The sequence below is a fragment of the Montipora foliosa genome, unplaced genomic scaffold (genome assembly GCF_036669935.1).
Source record: "Montipora foliosa isolate CH-2021 unplaced genomic scaffold, ASM3666993v2 scaffold_420, whole genome shotgun sequence".
NCBI classification, from domain to species: Eukaryota; Metazoa; Cnidaria; class Anthozoa; order Scleractinia; family Acroporidae; genus Montipora; species Montipora foliosa.
The window spans coordinates 362528-381871 of NW_027179724.1; the positions used below are offsets into that span (position 1 = coordinate 362528).

Here is a 19344-nt window from a genome sequence, read left to right on the forward strand (position 1 = left end):
AGCCATTTATGGATGAATAACAATCGATTTTTTACCCGGGATATCTATCTGCCAGATCTGCGCGTGGCTTAAAGAACGAGCAATATATTCTGGAGAAGTTGTTCTCAATTTCGAAGTTTTTGTTAATTCACATTAGGGTTTGGGTAGTTGTACGAAAAACCATGGAGCGTGGTAGCAGAATTTTAATCAACTCCATTCCCAACGGCTCGCTTTCTTTTCTTAAAGTGCCGGTGGCAGAACTTTGACAAAACCCCGAAAGGTAAACCGGTACTTATTCAAGAAACGATGGCGATTTGTTTAAGGAGACACAACGATAGGTAATTCAATATTCAAAAATACAAAATTTAAACATTAACAGTTCCATGCGAAATTTTAGCCCACGTTACCTCTCTCGTTTTGTGTCCTTGATGTTGTCCAAAACGGCGGTAGCCTAAAATCCTTTCGGTAAACACCGAATTCAATTGCAAAGGACGGAATTAAAATCAAATTCTGCGATCATTCCATAAGGACTTTTCCACAATCTGATCAAAATAAATACTACGAAGTCTACGAAACATCCTGCTTCCCTGCTAGCAGAGGTCTCTCACGGCGAGGCAAAAATGTGAAGCGCCCGCCTCTTTGAAGGAGATCATTGCGTGACGAAATCTTGATTGATAGAAGCCAGAAACTAAAAGGAAATTTTCTATCGTTCCTCTGTCCAATTAATTACATGCTTGAGCTAAAAGAACTTTATGCCAGTGGACAAAGTGAACAATGTCTTAGCCAGGAAAAGAATCTGAGCTTTATATAGCCAGCCGGGAAAAACGTTTTTCATGTCTCAGTGAGCCAGAAGCGGTTTGTGTCAAAGACCAGCCAGCTCACTCTTGAAATTTTTTTTTCAGCCAGCCAGCTCGAAAACAGCCTGGAGAGCGGCTTTTTTGTGGAGCGGTTTCGTTGGGTACTCCTGCATAGTAAGCAACATTGTTACTAAAAATCACCTTTTCATCAGTTATGTCCAGGAATGAACCTAATTATATGCAAGCCTAATTTTGATATCGAACATTAGGTGTCCCTTTAAGTCTTTAAAGCATTTGCTACATATTTCCAACAATAAGGTACAGGTAAAGGTTAGCATTATTACTAGGAGTTTCAGTGAGAAAGTGAGTGCTGGCGTGGAAACTGGGAGCAGTGACTGGTTTTTATTTTTTTAAAACAGCTGCAAATTTCTGAAGAAAGAGGATACCGGAAATGTGCGTGAAAGTATTCAAAAAGCAAAGAAAGGTGTGCATATCTTTAGCATGTGTCGCAGGCGTTACTATTTTATAAGCAAATGGATAATTTCAAAACAACGGCATGTCACTTCATTCTTTGAATTGAAACTTCTGTTCTCAAATTTCTGGCCCCTTTTCAGCAAAAGACTATCTTTTTGAGAAATGCTGAGCGTAGCTGAGCAAATGTCAATTTAAATTTATTGTCGTGCTTGAGAATAGATTGGGAGCAGTCTCTTATTTTTCAATGACACAGATGAGCGCGCGATTGCGTGACACGCCCCGTTTTCACCACTAATTTGCATAAAATAATAAAATATAATAATAATGCGTGGCTCTGAGGAAATAAGGACGACTGCTCGTGGTCTAGCTCGGGAACTGATTTTCTCTACGCTCAACGGTTGAAGACGTTGAAGAACAATTTGACTCGGTGGCCAAAGACTGAACATATACGGTTGAATGATGATCAATGACGACCCACTAGAAAAGTACACTCGACTCGAAGGCTGTGACTGTAAGATTCTCTTCCACGACGTGTACGTGACGTTATTTCGGGTATCAATACCCCGGATAATAGACATGACCCACCACAATCGACTGCGCATGCTTCCGATCTTACATTCAAATTATGATTTTTTTTGGCTAATGTCAAGAATAGTATGCTGCCTCGCTAAGGCTCGCCAGCAATTAGCTTCGGGTAAACACTAAAGCTGATTATCCTTACTAGAGGAGCAGAACTTCGGTGACACTTTATGACGTTAATTGTCTGTATTCCAAGTCACGAGTAATGTTAAAAGTGGGTGTAAGAGCAAGGGCACACTTCGTGACACTTTCTGAATTCCGCATGAATCTAATTAGGGTCAATCCTGGACAAATCTGATTTTCATTTTATTGTTTCCATGATAAAGAGCAAAACTTCATTAAGTTATAACACACTTTCATCAAGGGCTTTAACATCATTAGGCTGGAACCAGGATCGTTGGATATGGACAGCATGTACCTGCTTTCCACTGTTTCGGAAACGCACTTGGTTCCCTACACAACCAATACGATGGTCTTTAATATAATAACGAATTGCAGATGGACTGATGCCTGCATGGACATTGTCATAACCAATTTGCTTGTTAACAAATTGTATAGCTGCTGCAACGTTGAAGGTGACAGAACCACCACAAGAACAAGTTGTGGGCGTAAAATCTTGATCAAAAAATTGCAGCACCTAATGAAAAATCAAGACACAAAAACATGGAATTTAATCATAAGTAAAAAAGTAAAAATCCTATTAATATCAGATTTGCTCTAGTTAAGTGATGCCAAATTAAATTATTATTACAATATTATTATTATTATTATTATTATTATTATTATTATTATTATTATCTTTGTCTCCTTACCCTGCCTTCTTCAGGGTTCAATGTCCCTTGGGTACACTTGAGAGCATTAATTTAATTTGGCATAATTTAACTAGAGCAAATTTGATATTAAATAATTAATAAGATTTCAATTATTGAAGATCAAAACCTGGTGGAAATCGTGATTGTTAACCTATATTTAGCTTCCCAGAAGAAAAACTCACACTGTCTGTGGTAGCTTTCAAAACAGCATCAATTAAAATGTGTTTGATGTATTCCTTGATTTTGTCTTCCATTAAAGATGACCTATTCACATTGGTGGTACTGCTCAGGGATGGACTGACTTGAAGGTAGCTAGGGATGACGAATCTCACGGCTTTTTCCCAGACATCTTGGAAATATCCCTCCAAATCAACTTTCTTCAGGACCTTCAAACAAAGATAAAAACATTATTTTTCTGTCTGTTATAAAAGTAATAACTATAACAAAGCCAGCAATATTTACAGCGAGAAATTAACAGTGACAATTATGATTGACATGGACAGTGACACTACCCAATGACAACAGACAAATGTAAATAGCAACAGCACTACTGACAATAACAGTAATACCAATAATGATAATGATGATGATTAATATTAAAAGTTATGGCAATGATAATCATACTATTCTTTAGCTTAGGTCTCAATGCTTAAGTATTTTATATACATGTACGATTAAATGCCAATACATGTAGAATTACCTTTTTTGCACAGTAAAGCATAAGTGCAAACACATTCTGTGCCCGCTGGTCTATACGACCCTTCTCATTTGCAATCTTTTCACACTCTTCCTCCAGGTCCGTTATGATGGTTTTGAAGTCATCATCCCCAAGCCTATCCTTGATAGCTTGGTGGATGTGTGAGGTAACAACTCCAATGCTGTGGTGGGAAGACTTCATTGCTGCCCTAACATTTGCCTCAGCCTCGATGCAACACATCCCCGTTAATTTTGGATTTAGCTCCTCAAAGGGGATACGCAGCCATCGGGACTTAATTCTGCAATAAAACATAAATGCACTAAAATTCACTGTGAAATCGTACTTCTGCATATTAGAGATTGATCACTGGGGGCAGGTCCAAAATTCTTACCAGATCAATTTGTAAGTCAAAACTATTCAACGTTTGTGCCGATTTAACCGAGGTTAGCTTAAAGATTAGTGAGCCAAAAGGTAATTTTTCTAGGCCTTATTGTTGTTTTCATATCGATCCGAGGTGAGTGATCCGAGTTGTTCTGGTCTGACTTTTGTCCCGGCCTGATCACTGGGTAGAAGACCCAAAAATCAAGCTGAGTTTTAACAATTAGCAAGTTAACATTGTTTTGGCGATCTTAACTACTGTAAGTTTAAGGAACAAATTATCAATCACTATAAACAGTTAATCGTGAAGTCAATAGTATTTAGTGAAAAGAATATTTCATGACTTTGGATATAATCCGTTTTGAAAGCTACAGATACTGTAGCATTGTAAGTAGAACTTTGTTATGATCCAGAGTACCTTTAAATTCTCCCAAACGGAAACCTCTATTCTCTGCATAGTGAAACTTACTTTAGGTCATTGCAGTCAAGATTGGTTGTGACAAGGGGCACTGTTTGCGGCTTATATGTTGTTCTCAATGTTGCACTTCCACACTATATCAAACATACAAGTACGATTTAGAAACACACAGTATTCAGTGACTTTGAATAGTTACTTTCAATAGCTAAATCATTACTTCAATGACAACAATGATAATAAATAACATCTTTAAAAAGATTTCTTGATTAACACAAGTGCATATGAAAAATAGTAAATTAAGGCATTTCCATAAGCATGAAAATGTGCACATGTACTTTAGTACATTTTGTTTTAAGATTGTTCTGGTGTAGATGATTTATTCTTCTTAACACTTCTGAAGTAATGTATACCGGTACTACACCTGTAATATTGTGAAAAATAACATTATAAGCATATTATAGCAGGTATTAAAAATTCCAAACACGTACAGCATTGTAGGAGTTGACAACAATACTCCTCAAGGTTTTCAGATCCGATGCATCATCCCATCTAAATGGCACTGCATAAGGATTGAATGCATTCTACATATTTTGCTGTTGACTCTATAGATAAAGATCAAAGAACCACTGACTGTATCAAGAGCAAGAAACAAGAATATTTAAGAGACAGTAACATGGTAAGAACTAGGTTTAAATGTGTTAAACTGGTGAATTCTGTTAGCATTACTAATGATAGAAATAGTAGCTATAGTACTTAAATAAACCTAAATGTCACTGGCCTCAAAATTGACATTCTTCATCTCATCACACTCTTTCCATTTCTGGCATCTATTGTACTATGACCATTTTTTTAATGATTGACAAGGTCACATGAAACAGTCATGCAAAGGGTATATTGTGTAACATCAAAGGTTAATAAATATTGGTATCAGTCAGTAATATGGGGTTATCTTGTCAGCCTCTTAACAGTTATCAAACGGTTGAATAAAGAAAAAGGTCTAGAGCCATCTGAGGAACTAACAGCAGTTATAAATAATAAACCCACACCATGGTCAGCGTATAAACTGTAAAATTAAAAGAATATCACAAACATTTTGGACCAACACTTTCAGAACTTTGCTAAACCGGCCTAAACCGGCCAGACGTAGTATTTTACTCTGTCTAACGCCAGACGATTTTACTCGTCAATGGGGAACCCCTGGGACTCAATGGGTTAATCACTCACTGAGACGCCAAAGCTTAAATCTACAAATCCTTAAAATCTTTTGATGAAGTAAGATGCACTTGAAATTGCACAGATAAAAAGTCTTGTCCCGTGAACGGAAATTGTAACAAAAGCAACATCTACCAAGCAGAGGTCACAACATCATCAACAAAGGAGACATTTTTATTACTATTATTATTATTATTATTATTATTATTAATTACTTAATTTATTTTTTTAACAGCTTTATTGGGTTTGACTTCCAAAAAGAAAAAGAAACACACAACAGTAGCACTTAATACGATAATACGAAGACCCAAAAGGGCAGGTGCGAACGGGACGAGAGGTGCCATGCAAGGCACTTCACTAACATGCATGCAGCAGTCTTAATGCTTAGGTGCACAATAAAAGACAATAGACACAACTTGGGCGTAAACGAGGGGCCTCGGCAACTAGCCAAGGGGGTGCCTCATGCCTGTATTGCAAGGCGGGCATAGTTGCTGGCATAATGTCCTGGGGCCAAGTTAACCCAGTCCAGCAGAGTAACAATATGCCCCCTCCCTAACGGGGCTTCAGCACAGGGCTGAAGGGGTGCCGCAGGCAGCAATTCTCCGCCCAAAACGCCGAGATAGACAAGGAGTGCCCTGTGCGAAGCCCATTTATTGGCTTTGCTCCCACTTGACGGGGAGAAAGAATGAGCAAATCTCTACGAGTTGCAATAGCGAAAAGCAAACGTTGCCTGCCCAAAGGGTGAAAGGAGAGAACCCACGAGTGGAGATAGGGGTCACGACACGAGCATAAAGAACGCAAGCCAATGGGCATCGCACAGAGACTGGACAAAACATTTGCCTGGAGGGGATAGGACCCTCATGCAAAACATTTCTGTCAAAATACTTATTAATCGTAGTAAGACATGAACTTGGAAAGGGCAGAAAGCCCAAAGACAATGTCACAGAAAGTGGTCGAATGGGCCTTGTTTGTAAAAACCAGTGGCCATCGTACAAAGACTGGAGGGGATAGGACCCTCGCACAAAAACACTCAACTGGAGGGGATAGGACCCTCGCGCAAAACATTGCTGTCAAAATACTCATTAACCATAGAACAACATGAACTTGAAAGGGGCAGACAGCCCCAAGCGAGAATGTCACAGAGAGCCCTAAAGTGTTGAATGGGCCTTGTTCCTGTTATTTGTTATGTTTTGAATTTGTTTTTGGTTTTGTTTTTGGTGACCATGGGTGAAAACGCTATACGTTTAGAACTATACAAAACCATGACATGAGCGGAAAGAACCCAAACCAATGGGCGTTCCATAAAGACTGGAGGGGATAAAGTCCCTCGCACAAAACATTTTTGGTAGGGTAGTCCTTTACCATAGACCAAGGTGGACTTGCAAGGGCAGAGAGCCCAAAGAAAGAGAATCTAACCGAAGGCCCAAAGAGGCCAAATGGGCTTTTTTTTTCTTTTTTTTTTTTTGTTTTGGGTTTGTTTTAAGGGAAATATGGCATTAAGCTAAGGATAGTGATTCCACCTGTGGCATGTGGTGAACAGAGGAATGGAAGGCGGGTACATCGAAACACCTGAGAGAAATGGGTTGGGGGGGGTGGGGGGAAGCGCAGATCTGCATGCCCAAGATTGGGATGGATGCAAACACAATTGCTGGGGCCTTAGGTGGAAACACTATAGGTTTAGAACTACATGAAAAAATAGGATAAAGTTATCCAAGCAACTGCCATAGTATGTTACTAAATGCAAATGTCAATGAGACACTCTAGTGTTCTCAAAGATTCCTGGGGGATTTGTTAACAGGAGGAGCAGGAGGCCAGTGACTGGGGGACTTAACGTAGTGTTTCCTTGGGGGTCCTGATGTAAACTTGGTATGCATTAGATTTCCAGAGACTGTGTTGGACAGATGAGTAACAAAATGGATCAGGGTGGACTCGTGGGCAGGTAGAAAAGGGTTTCAGCGAAAGCAGGACATCTGAAATCGAGACAGGCTGTCAGCAATGCCATTGTCGACTCCAGGCACATGTTTGGAGGTAAAGGTAAAGTTGAAGAGGAGGGTTTGGCGGGTGATTAAACGGACAAGGTTCATGATGCGGGGAATTCGGGAGCTCTTAGTGGATAGAATAGTGACGGTTGCTTGGTTATCGCAATAAAAACAAATTCTCCTATTGGCCCACATGGGGCCCCAGAGCATGCAGGCAAGGTAGATAGGGTAAAGCTCCTGCCAGGTAATGCTAATGCCTGTGACAGGGTTAAGGTGGTGACCTGGGCCCAGTTCCTCGAAAGCCGATTAACTTAATCCAGGATTAGCGTAAACTTTTGTTTCACGTTTTCAACTTTTTGGTGAAAGCTTCTTTTGCTTATTTTTGTTTTTCAAGATTGACATCTTCTCATGTAAAGTTCTGCTGAAAATCTGCGTTGAACAGCATTTGGCAGTAGAGAAATAAACTGCTTGGTTAATTTTTAATCTTAGATTAGCGTTAATCGGCTTTTGAGGAACTGGGCCCTGGAAGCCATGAACCTTGAAACCACTGATTATCAAAAAAGGCTCCAAAGCCAATAGAACCTGCAGCATCGGTATAAAGATGGATGTCAGGGGATTGTTCGCTGAAGGGGGGTGGGGGGGGGGGGGGGGGAGAAACAGCAGACTGACCCCATTCCAGTGGTCAAGACAAAGTTGCCACATGACAACATCTTTCCTGAACTCGCTGTTAAGGTAAATAAGTTGCCCAGGTTCGGAGACATTATAGGTTAGGTTGATTATGCGTTGCATGAAGGGGCGTCCGGGTGAGATAACCTTGCAAGCAAACTGTAAAGACCCGATGAGGGACTGGAGATCGCACAAAACACAGGCCCTTTTTGAGGACCATGTGGAAAGTCGGGTTCGGGTCCGTATTAACTTATCCTCAGGAAGCCAAGCTTGCATTTGGACACAGTCAAGCGTAATTCCCATAAACTCCAGAACTTGGGTGGGGCGGAAGGTTTTGTTTGGGGCAAGGATAATGTTTAACTCTGTGAAGTGGGTAAGGATCTTACACAGGGCTGTTGCACAGAGGGAGGAGGGAGGTGGTTGAACGATGAAGAAATCGTCCAGAATGTGGATGATAGAAGGGATCTTTAAATAGTGCTTAACTAACCACTCCAGGGATTCAGAAAGCTCCGGAGGCCAAAGGGAAGAGCTTTGTTGAAGTAGTAATGGTCTTTCCAGGCCATTCCCAGGAGCTCCCAGTCCTCAGGGTGAACAGGGATTATCCTGAAGGCAGATTGGACGTCGGTTTTGCTCATGAAACAGCCAGGGCCATGTTCAAGAACCAAGGAAAGGGCATCATCGATACGTATGTATTGGAGGGTGAAGTCTTCAATGGGTATACAGGCGTTTAAGCTTTTGGAGGACCCCTAGGATAGGATAGGTGAAAAATAGTACGCCATTTTTCACTGTTCTTCTTTGGGACAAGACCAAGGGAGTGAATCTGAAAGTTTTCAAAAGGGGGGGATTGGAAGGGGCCGGCAATGCGGCCGAGCTGAACCTCATCAAGGAGGTTGGCCTCTATGATTTGGGGTTGATGGTTCGCAGAAGGAAGGTTAGGGGCGTATCGAGAGATACGGGGCCCCTTATAGCCCACCCTGAAGCCATTGGTCAAGCCTACACAAAGGTAGGAAACAAAGTTCTGATCGGGGTGGTGTTTAAGGAGGTCACGTAACAAAGGGACAGTAATGGGAGTTTGGGCCTTTTGCATGGGACTGCAAGAAACTAGCGGTTTGCTGATTTTTTATCACTATGGCCTCTAGTTTTTGAAGAGGTGTCTTCATGGTGGTAGTAGGGGTGCTCTCCATTACAGGTCTTACACTTACAGCAGTGAATGAAGGGGCATGGGTCTTTGCTGCACTGGATTCCCCGGTTAAAGTTGAAGCAGACTCTGCGTGAAGGGGGCCTAAGGGCAGAGAGGGAGCAGCCGTAAGTGGTGTGATCCCCACTCCCACAGATTGAACAGGAGGATTTCGCTTGCCCAGTAAATTTCATAAGAAAAAGTTGAGGGTCCCGCTCTCCCCAATTAACGGTGAGGTTTGTGGCTGCTTTCCGACGGAAGTCAATGTCATAGGAAAGCCATGCGAAACCCGCAAACTTCCTTTTGCGCTGATCGAATAATCTCTTGATAGGAAAACATCTCTACCGCCCTTTGGGGAAAAGAAGTGAGAAGAACAGTACAATACACAGCAAAGGCCGATAGCCATTTGTCGATGGAATCAATATGCGTTTTCTTTTTCCGAGAGGAAGAGCGAACACTAAGTTGTTTTCCGTTGAAGGAAATACATACCCCGGGAAGATCGTTGTCTGAAAGACATGAGTTCTCTGGCAGCAATGTGTCAAACTCAACTTACTCACCCTTTAATATTGCCTGTTTAACTTTGGGAGGAACATGTGCTGATAGCGAAGACTGTCCTTGAGAGACAGAGGGAGGGATGTCATTGCCGGCACTGGGTTGGTTGAGAAGGCTGGTGACGAAGTTGGGATCGGTGAGGTCCAATTGCCGTGGTGTTTGTCGAGCTGTCACAGGTTGAGGTGGAGGCACTTGCGGTTGAGGCAGGGACTGAGTTGGCTGTATATTCTTAAGTTTTTCGTCCACAATGGTGGAGATAAGAGTGGCTAGCATGGTTGGGGACGGGTCCGTGTTTGAAGCACTTCTTGCTCGGACGCCATCTTGGATTGGATTAGACCGTTGCTGACTGCTTGTTTCGGGCAAAGTGTCGTTGGGAATGGTGACAGTTTCTGGTGAATCTACACAGGGGAAAACGTCCTCAGCAGAAGCACTTGAAGTAGACGGGTTCACAGTGGGGCGTGAACGTTTCTCTGCCGGTTCGGAAGGATGGGAATCCGCGCTTCGGGTCCGCAAGCTACAAGATGGTGCAGATGTATCTATGGTGTGAAGGCGTTCAATCAATTGTTCCCAGGTTCCAGTTATAGGTAAATTGTTTTGCGATAGCAGGAGGCGTAAAACCTCGTTTGTGAGGCCAGCAAATTCCATAGCAGGGATTAAAATGCTGAGAGAAAAACTGAACGAGTTGAACTTTGGAAAATTTCAAACCGAGAGGGCTCATATGGCGGGAAGAATGAGAGAGCCAAATAAGGTAGACACGTGATGGGAAGTCACTCTTTCCTCCCAGGATCTCCCCAGTATTTGCTTATCAGCATTAACATCTATTTTATTCTAAAATATCATTTTGCGACACACACTTCAAATCACACTTTTACTGGAATCTTATGTGCTCTTTCAAGAATGAATGATATAAGAATGCAATTGAACTCAGTATTTTAACTTGATTAATTCATGAAGTATGTATATGTTGTGGTGCAAATTTTTTCCTGGTGCAACAATTATTTCAAACCAGTCAAATTTTGCTTTTCCTTTTTTTCAGATTATGAACATGAATATTAATTAAAATTAAACAAAGAAAAATCAAAATTGAACTGGTTTGAAAATATTTAAACCAAGGAAAAAGTTGAACTACAACATAAAATTTGAACGACAAGTGCTGCAATGTATTACACTCAAAAGAATCCAATTATAATCAAACTCACCGCTACTAAAATTGCTTTGGCCAAAGACACTCAGCACAGCCTTTAATACGGTTGTTTTTCCAGAAACTGGAAAACCTTTAAGGATGGGCGTTGCACATCCATCGAACTCTTCCACAACCAAATTATAATTTGCTGCTATGCTACTAGCAGCGTGTGCCATGATGGCCTCAGGGGAAAGTTATTCTGGAGCAGATTTTTTTCTGCTTCCAATAACCTCTTTATGGCAAGTCCTTCGTCAAACTCTGTGAAGAAAAAAGCATACAGTGTGAATGCAGTGTGTAAATTGTCACGTACAGAAGTAAAACTTCCTCATAACCACAGTTCATTAAAGCCTATAAAATATGTTTATCAGTAATTTAGCAACAGTGTACAGTAAGTAATGATTCCAAGTTCGAATGAGGCCTAACACTACCGTGAAATTTTTATACCCAATTGTTGCATCAGAGATCAACCCTAGTATTGGAATTGGGCTCACACAAGGACAGAGAAAAACCCATTATTCCATCAGAGGAATAATTGGGTATAAAAATTTCACAGTAGTGTTAGGCCTCGTTCGAACTTGGAATCATTACTATCAATATGCTACTGAAGGACAACTACTAACGAGTGCAGTAAGTGTGTGCCACCCACAGTTATAACTTGGAAAACTTCAACATCACAAAAATGCTACATGTACTGCATGCAAACTGAGAAATATAAATGTACATAGAACAATTTTCACCTCCTATGACATCTTTAAGGACAGGCAATCTGTCATCCTCCATTACAATAAACTCGACACTGTCCTCAGGAATTAGGTCACCATATCGATCCATCTGTACTTTCTCGTTAAACGCCCACACATCTTTATCTGGCTGCTTTCCTATGACCTTATAAAATAATATTATAAACAAAAAAAAAATGATTATATGATATACAGGGCTGTCATTAAGGGCCAGGGACTAAAGAATTTCCACAGGTAGTTATACTGCAGGGCTCGAAATTGCGACCGATACGGTCGCCAATGCGACTAACATTTTCCCTTTGGCGACTAAAAATTCTGGTTTAGTCGCCACTTTGGCGACCAGATTTCTCTATGATTTAGATTTAAATTAGAAGAGTTAAGTTAAAAAAAGCAATTTATCTTATCTTGCCTCGCTTTAGTTGTAAAAAAATCTGCCAAATCGCAAAAACAAAGCCACTTTACATCCAAATTTACACCGACTTCTGTTCCGTGAAATTGTCCACGGTGCCTTGGGTACCACGGGCGCAGAATTTTGGGAAAAGACCGCTGGACGGATGTGTTTGACTTTTGCGTGGTATCCGCGCGAACACGTGAGACGACTTTGTTCTCGTTCATCATGCGGAATAAATTAGTAATAGAGGAAGATTTAAAACATTTTCATACATCTCTTTTGACCAGTAAGGAGGATGCCAAAGGATTGCTTAACATAAAGCAAGAAGTTTTTAAAGAACTAAATTTGGTTGCTCCTGATAGCTTCACGGCACAGCCTCCAGAAGATGCTTTTGCATCCGCATTGATTCCAAGCGATTTTTGCGGAGGTAAAGAAGTACTTGCTGTGAAAGCTGCCGACAATGGTTATTGTTTGTACAATGCAACGTCCATTGCTCTTTGTGGGGATGAGTCACTTGCATTGTTACTACTACTTCTTGTATCTGGCGACTTGTTTTTTAATGCAAAATATTATGCGGAGCATTCAGTCTTCAGCGATGCATCCGGCGATACCGGTATCTCCGTGAACACACTGTTTTCAATCGCACTTAATCGTCAAGCAGAAAAGAAGTTTTCAGACACTCAGGACAGCTGCGAAGCAGTGAAAGTTCAAGCGTTGTCTTCATGTGCTGTTGGGGAATGGTCATCTTTCTTGAATATATCTTAGCACTAGCTTCTGTAATATCAAGGCCACTTTTTTCTGTTTACCCCGATGTTAATTTCCGTTATCGAAAGTTGTTGCATAGAATTGTGATGCCAAGAATATCGCCTGAATCAGAAATACCACCAGACCAAGTCAACATTCTATGGTCAAGAGCTGGAGGTTTCGACAATCGCCCTGGAACTTGGTTTGAGCCCAATCACTTTGTTCCCATCATAAATAAGTGGAAAGCGAATGACAAAGGAATAGAAAAACATGAGAAGATGTCTAAAAAACCAAACACTGTGAAGACAAAATCACAGTCTACACTCTTTTCGTTTCAAAAGAAGTTGACCACTACCCATCAAACAACACCTAGCAAACCAGCTCAAAAAAGAACCGTGGATATGGCTGCTCTGGAGGACTGTAGTAAGGCCAAGAAAAAACCGGAACCATGAGCGCCAAATGTGGCCCAGAAAAGAAAATTCCCTCCCAGGTGGAAAGAAGAATTCCCGTGGCTGGTGTTTTCGGAAGAAAACAACTGCATGACCTGCAGTATTTGCCTTCAAGTACCTTGGGTTGCAGGGAAATCACAGTTTCTTTCTGGCTCGAATAGCTTTAAAAAGAAAACCATTCAACTTCATGGTTCAAGCAATGGCCATATAAGGGCTATGACAGCCCTGCGAGCCAAGCAGAACCCCGTAGCACATTCTTCGATAGCCAGAAGTTTTGGGGCAGAGAGACCAAGAGGAACGAGACCAAAAAGAGATGGTGATAAAGATGAACACAACATACTTTGTTGCGAAAGAGGAGTTGCCCTTCAGCAAATACGAGGGACTCTTCTCTCTCCAAAAGAAGAACGGCCTGGAAATAAACATGACCTATGCCAATGACAAGTCATGCGCAAAAATGGTGTCAGTAATTGGTAATGTGTACAAAGATCTGCTCACAGATGAGATCACAAGGACGAATTACATCAGCGTGATGGCTGACGGAGCGACTGACACTGGCGGCTTGGAAAACGAGACCGTGTACGCTCGTTTTATACGTGATGGAAGGCCAGTAAATCGCTTAGTCGGACACAGAGCTGTTGAACACGCTACTGCAGAAGGTAATTAGAGAAGCGCTCAACGTGCTAAGAAAGTCAGCACATAAATCAAAAATCCAAACTGATGAGATCTCATTAGTCGGGATATTAACTGGCTTACTTTTTGGTCACGTTTTAAAATGGTTTACTGAACAAGCTGAAAACTATTACAAATACAGATAACTTTTTCGGTAGTATTCTAAGAATTCTCCCTTTGGGTTCTTTTTCCTTTCTACTTTTTTAAAGTCAAGCATTTCCAAAATCTCAGTATTATAAAATTGAAAAGGAAACTGAGACGTAATCCAGTTGTTTGGTTCTTTTTTTCAAATATATAATTATTTACTTAACCATAGTTTTGTATTCGCCTCCGAGGTTGCTTTCCAGGGCAGTCTCAAAATTGACTGCTTTCTAACAGAGCATTAATTTCACGGTATTCTTAATAGACTCCAGATGATCGTCCTCCTCTTTTTTAAGTTTAATTTTAAACTCAAAAAGTTCCTTTACAAGCCTGACGCATCTCAAAACTGCGCCGAAGATCTGTGGTAGAAATCCAGTGTCACCATTTCTTGCGTAGAAAATAACATTTTGACCGCTGCGAATAAACAACATCAGGGGAAGATTAACATATTTATGCTTTTTATCGATTTTTAATTTCATGGTTCGCAAAAGTGAAAGAAAGAGAGAGTGACAGACTTATCTCCGGAGGGGGAAGGCAAAGGTGCTTATAACCGGGAGCCGTGGCTTGAAAGCGGCAATTAAAAATATGCTTCTATTAAAATAAACCTTTTTCTATTAGGAATTGAAAACAGCATCGATTCAGTATTTCAAGATGCTGGTCTTGGCAACTGGAAAACCAAGGCAGTCGCTTTTGGGGCTGATGGCGCTGCCGTCAATCTGGGAAAGAAGGGAGGAGTGGCAGCTCTCTTAAAGAAAGAAGTCCCTCATATTCTGGACTTTCACTGCCTTCCACATAGGCTGGAGCTTGCTCTCCAAGAATTACAGAAAAAATGCAAGTCAGTCGAGTGCGTGTACATGTCCTTCATCTCATATGGAAGACATATCATTATAGCCCTAAATCTGTACGCACCCTTAAATCCATTGCAGAAGAGCTCGACGTAAATATCCTAAAACCTTCCCAGGTTAGTGGAACCCGTTGGTTACCCCATGTCACCCGTGCGTTAAATGTGCTCGTGGGCCGTTTCGCCAAAGATTTCTCAAGTGACGAAGCCGGACAATATGCTGCGGTGTTATTCCACATGGAACATCTAAGTACCTCTTCAAAGAACGCGGATATCCAAGGACGGGCCAAATTTGTTGCTGGCAAAATGAAGGATGTCCTTGTGTGTAGCACTCGAATTGCCTTCCACATCTGGGACAAATCTCTTCTGTTATTTTTCCTTCGCAATATTTTTGCTTTAATTCCTGAGCAATGGCTAGCTGGGGATTCTGAGCACTTTCCATTTTTCGCCAAAGTCACTATCGGGGGAATCCAGGACAAGCATCTGGCGATTTTCCGATATGTCGGCAAAATCTAGGACGGTCGGGAAACTGCGAAATCCCTGATCGTCTGGGATTTTCCCGACATATGAAAACTAGGCTTAAGCAAGCTTCAGACAAAGGTAAATCACCAAAGAGTCGGTTGGACATGGAATTAAGAAAGGCAGGATTAACACATAGCCATCCTCCAGCCCCCAAAGATGGGAAATGTCTATTCCATGCAATGAATGACCAGCTAATACGCCTCGGAAGGGTCTCGAAGAGTGCCACAAAAGTGCGATGTGACTTGGTAAATTACCTCCGTAGTAATCCAACAACCCCGGACGGGACTCATTTCAGAGAATTTATCAAACACGGAGCATGGGATACCTATCTGAGAAGGATGGCTATGGACGGTGAATGGGGTGACTGGATTGCTTTATGGGGCCTAATTAACATGTTTGAAATCCCGCCGGCGGTAGTATCAAGCTTAGGAGAAACGGGATTGAATATTATCCACCCCGGAGCTGGTTATGAAAACGAAGCCACTAGAGATATGGCCTTACTTGGCCGTGAAGCAGAGCTGCATTGCCATAGCCTTGAACCAATAGCTGCTCAGAATCCCCAGCTAGCCATTGCTCGGGAATTAAAGCAAAAATACTGCGAAGGAAAAATAACAGAAGAGATTTGTCCCAGATGTGGAAGGCAATTCGAGTGCCACACACAAGGTGTATTTAAGAGCGGTGGAGCATTGCAGGTCTACGCAAATGATAGCGTTTTCTGTCATAGTTGTTTAATGGACAACTTTTAGTCAAGGACACGGGAAAAAAGAAAACTGCAGTATTGCATGTTGAACCAAAGCTTATAGGCTAAAACATTGCGTTCTAGTTATTAATGTTACGATTGTTGCAAGCCGGGCCCAGGTGGCGTCCTTTTCGCCTCGTCAAAGAGATCAGTGGACCGTTTCTCGAAAGTCCCTAAACTTTTCACATGTCACAATTCCCTCTTCATCTCAAGAAGGGAGAGGGTTTAAGTGCTTCACAATCCGCTTTTAGTTATCTCGAAACAACATGCTAAAAGTCATCGGGACTTGTCGAGAAACAGGCCCCTGGTCACAATCGGTTTTGAATTGCGTCCAAGTTAGTTTTTGATGATTGTATCCGACAATCAAATGTGGCAAATTTAAACTATAATGAGGCAGAAACCTGTTGCTAGCATGATTTAAAGTGATTTTAATAAAAATAAGCGCTCTTCTCATTAATTCTCAATCCAGACCATTCCACCCTCCATGCCATTCCTCACTTTTTTTCGGGATCATTTGCGGTCCAAAACGGGGATCATTTGCGTTCCGGGATCATTTGCTGTCCGGGTATCATTTGCGGTACAGTTTGGGGATCATTTGCGGTCCTGGGATCATTTGCGGACCCGTACAGAACGATTAACATATTTTCCCGTAGTTCATTCAGTTGACACAAGGTGATCACGTTCACCATTATGGTTGCCTAGCACGTGATCACTTTCGTCCTTTTTGACAAAACACCATAAAAGTCAGAGACTGCAGAAATCTTCGTCTTTTTACGATCGATTGTCATTAATCTTTCTGATGAGAAGTCGATTCAGAGCTATATACAAAGGCTATGTTATTTTGTTCCTTTATCTGAGAAGAACCGAGTGAATTTTACTCAAGAGCGTGTTTTCTTATCTTTAAACTGAATTTATTACCGAAGCTTAAAAAAATAAAAGACCTCAAAATGGGACAGGATATTACAAAATAAAAGGTGTGAACGCGTGAGCCAAAGGGCTTCTGCTGGCGCGACATGTGGGTGACCCTCAAATGGTGTTAATGCCCCCCCACTTGAAAAATTTAACTGGAACCCTGCAGTTAAATACCACCCATTCTTGTTTAACATGTACCACAGGCAACCGAGTGTACGCTTTCATGGAGCGTTCTAGTTATTTTTGAGTTACTACTTCGCCGTTAATGCGAAAAATTATTTCTGTATTACATATATATTAAGTGCACTGCCTTTGTTGCGAAATTTTATTGCTATCTATAGAGTAGAATAATTGCAAATTTTGCATTTGTCAAAGTACCGCTTCGGGGCAAATTGTTTTGGATTTACTGGTGTGTGAGAAAAATGAATTTTTCAGAGACGAAACGTTTTGAAAGCAAATATGCGACATGACGTATTTACCGTCTGCCCGATAAGGTCACACAGGAATATTTATAAACATCAAAACACCTTTGAGAGTTCAGATAGAACTCGTGTTGCTTTGTTGGTCATCACTTTTCTGAAATTTGGTGGCTCCTAAAAGAGCCGTTGGGTTTTCCTGGCGGGAAATTCAGTGAGTTTACTTGCTGCGGGTGTACTTGCTGATAGCCTTGGTAGCTTCACTGATAGCTTGTTTCGCCATTTCACCGGGCACGAGCAGCCTGATAGCGGTCTGGATGTCACGCGAACTGATGGTTGACTTCTTGTTGCAACGTGCCAAGCGCGAGGCTTCGCCAGCGATGCGCTCGAATATGTCGTCGACGAAGGAATTCATGATACCCATGGCTTTCCAGGAGATACCAGTGTCAGGGTGAACGTGTTTCAAAATCTTATAGAGGTAGATTGCATAGCTTTCCTTTCTCGTTTTTGGCCTTTTCTTGTCTGTTCCTGCAGCCTTGGTCTTACCTGCGTTCTTCTCGCCTTTCTTTCCTACAACTTTTGGTTTCATTTTCCTTCTTCGAGTAGCACTTGAGTTGAATGATGCCAACGAGGGAATGAATTGCTATTTATAACAAAATGACCTACAGATCGATTAACATACGGATCGAAATTGTCCACTTTTCATTGGTTCACAACTAACACATTCTCATTGGTGCATTTCGATCCTACTGAAATCATTTGGTGGGAATTTCTGGTGCGTATACATTTTAATTTGATTTAGGTGATATGTATCGTGTTCTCTAATTTCTCAGTGTAATTGGTGTAATCGAACATGTCTGGTCGATGCGATGTGTCTTCGGATCAACGTTGTTCAGATTTGCATGTCGAGGTATCGTTGCCGCTGCTTGTTTGAAAGAGCCTGTGTTTGAGACCCGCCGGTGAAAATTGCCCAGTTTTTTAAGACTTATACCCTCGTTTCCTTTGTGTTGTGTTGAAGCGAGTAAAAGTTTGCGATAGGGCACCGTTGAAGTCTCTTGTTTCACGAAAAATTTTTTTTGCAATGTTATACCCGGCGCTTCCAATACATCTAATTTTAGTGGCTTATCCCTAGCCTTCGAAAGCAAATGTATTTTCGCCCGATCGTTTCGCCAAGCGACGTCATTAGCTTTTAAGAGCAAATGTCCACAAAAATCAAATTTAGTCCGGTAAGACTTGAAAATTTAAATTCGCCCTACTTTTGCATATAAGTAGGCCTCAGTAAAAGTAACAACGCCATGCGTTTTCTTTCCTTAAATATTTCGGTATTTCCGAGAAAAACAACACTTTCGATTTCACGTCCTGGCATCAAGTTATCGAGTCCCAACCGGGCTGAAAATCGATCATTTTCATTCGATTCGCGTGTCGCATTTATTGAATGCAGAAAAGTTGTAATACAACCAACCTTTTGCTTAACTCTTCCTTGTCCAAAAAAGCACAATTACAGGAAAATTGGATTAATCTAATTATTTGGCGGTTAACAAAAGTAGAGTGCCCTCAGACGTAGAGTTCGACGGTGGGTGAAAAGAATTGACATTTTGACCATGTGCCATATCTCGGAATTCCAAAAGATTTTAGATTCTAACTATATAAGGATAGGTCTTCCAATATATGTAAAGTTTAGTTTGGGCAAATGAATAAGCACTCGTCAAAAAATTACTCAAATCGTACAGAAAAATCAAAATCACGCCAGTAGTCGAATGCGTGACCAAACATTACCCCCGTATTTATAATGAATGAAATCTCTTCATTTCGAAATATCTGCATTACTGAAGCACACTGCAACATAAATATGTTCACTTTAGCTCGGATATGATATC

General features: G+C 41.3%; 1 protein-coding gene across 1 annotated transcript; it reads right to left on the reverse strand.

The window, feature by feature from the left end:
* Window positions 1-17687: 17687 nt before the first annotated feature.
* On the reverse strand, window positions 17688-18056 carry LOC137988520 (histone H2B, gonadal-like). The gene has a single exon (XM_068834524.1). The coding sequence runs from the start codon at window positions 18054-18056 to the stop codon at window positions 17688-17690; it is 369 nt and encodes a 122-aa protein (XP_068690625.1).
* Between the last annotated feature and the right edge of the window lie 1288 nt (window positions 18057-19344).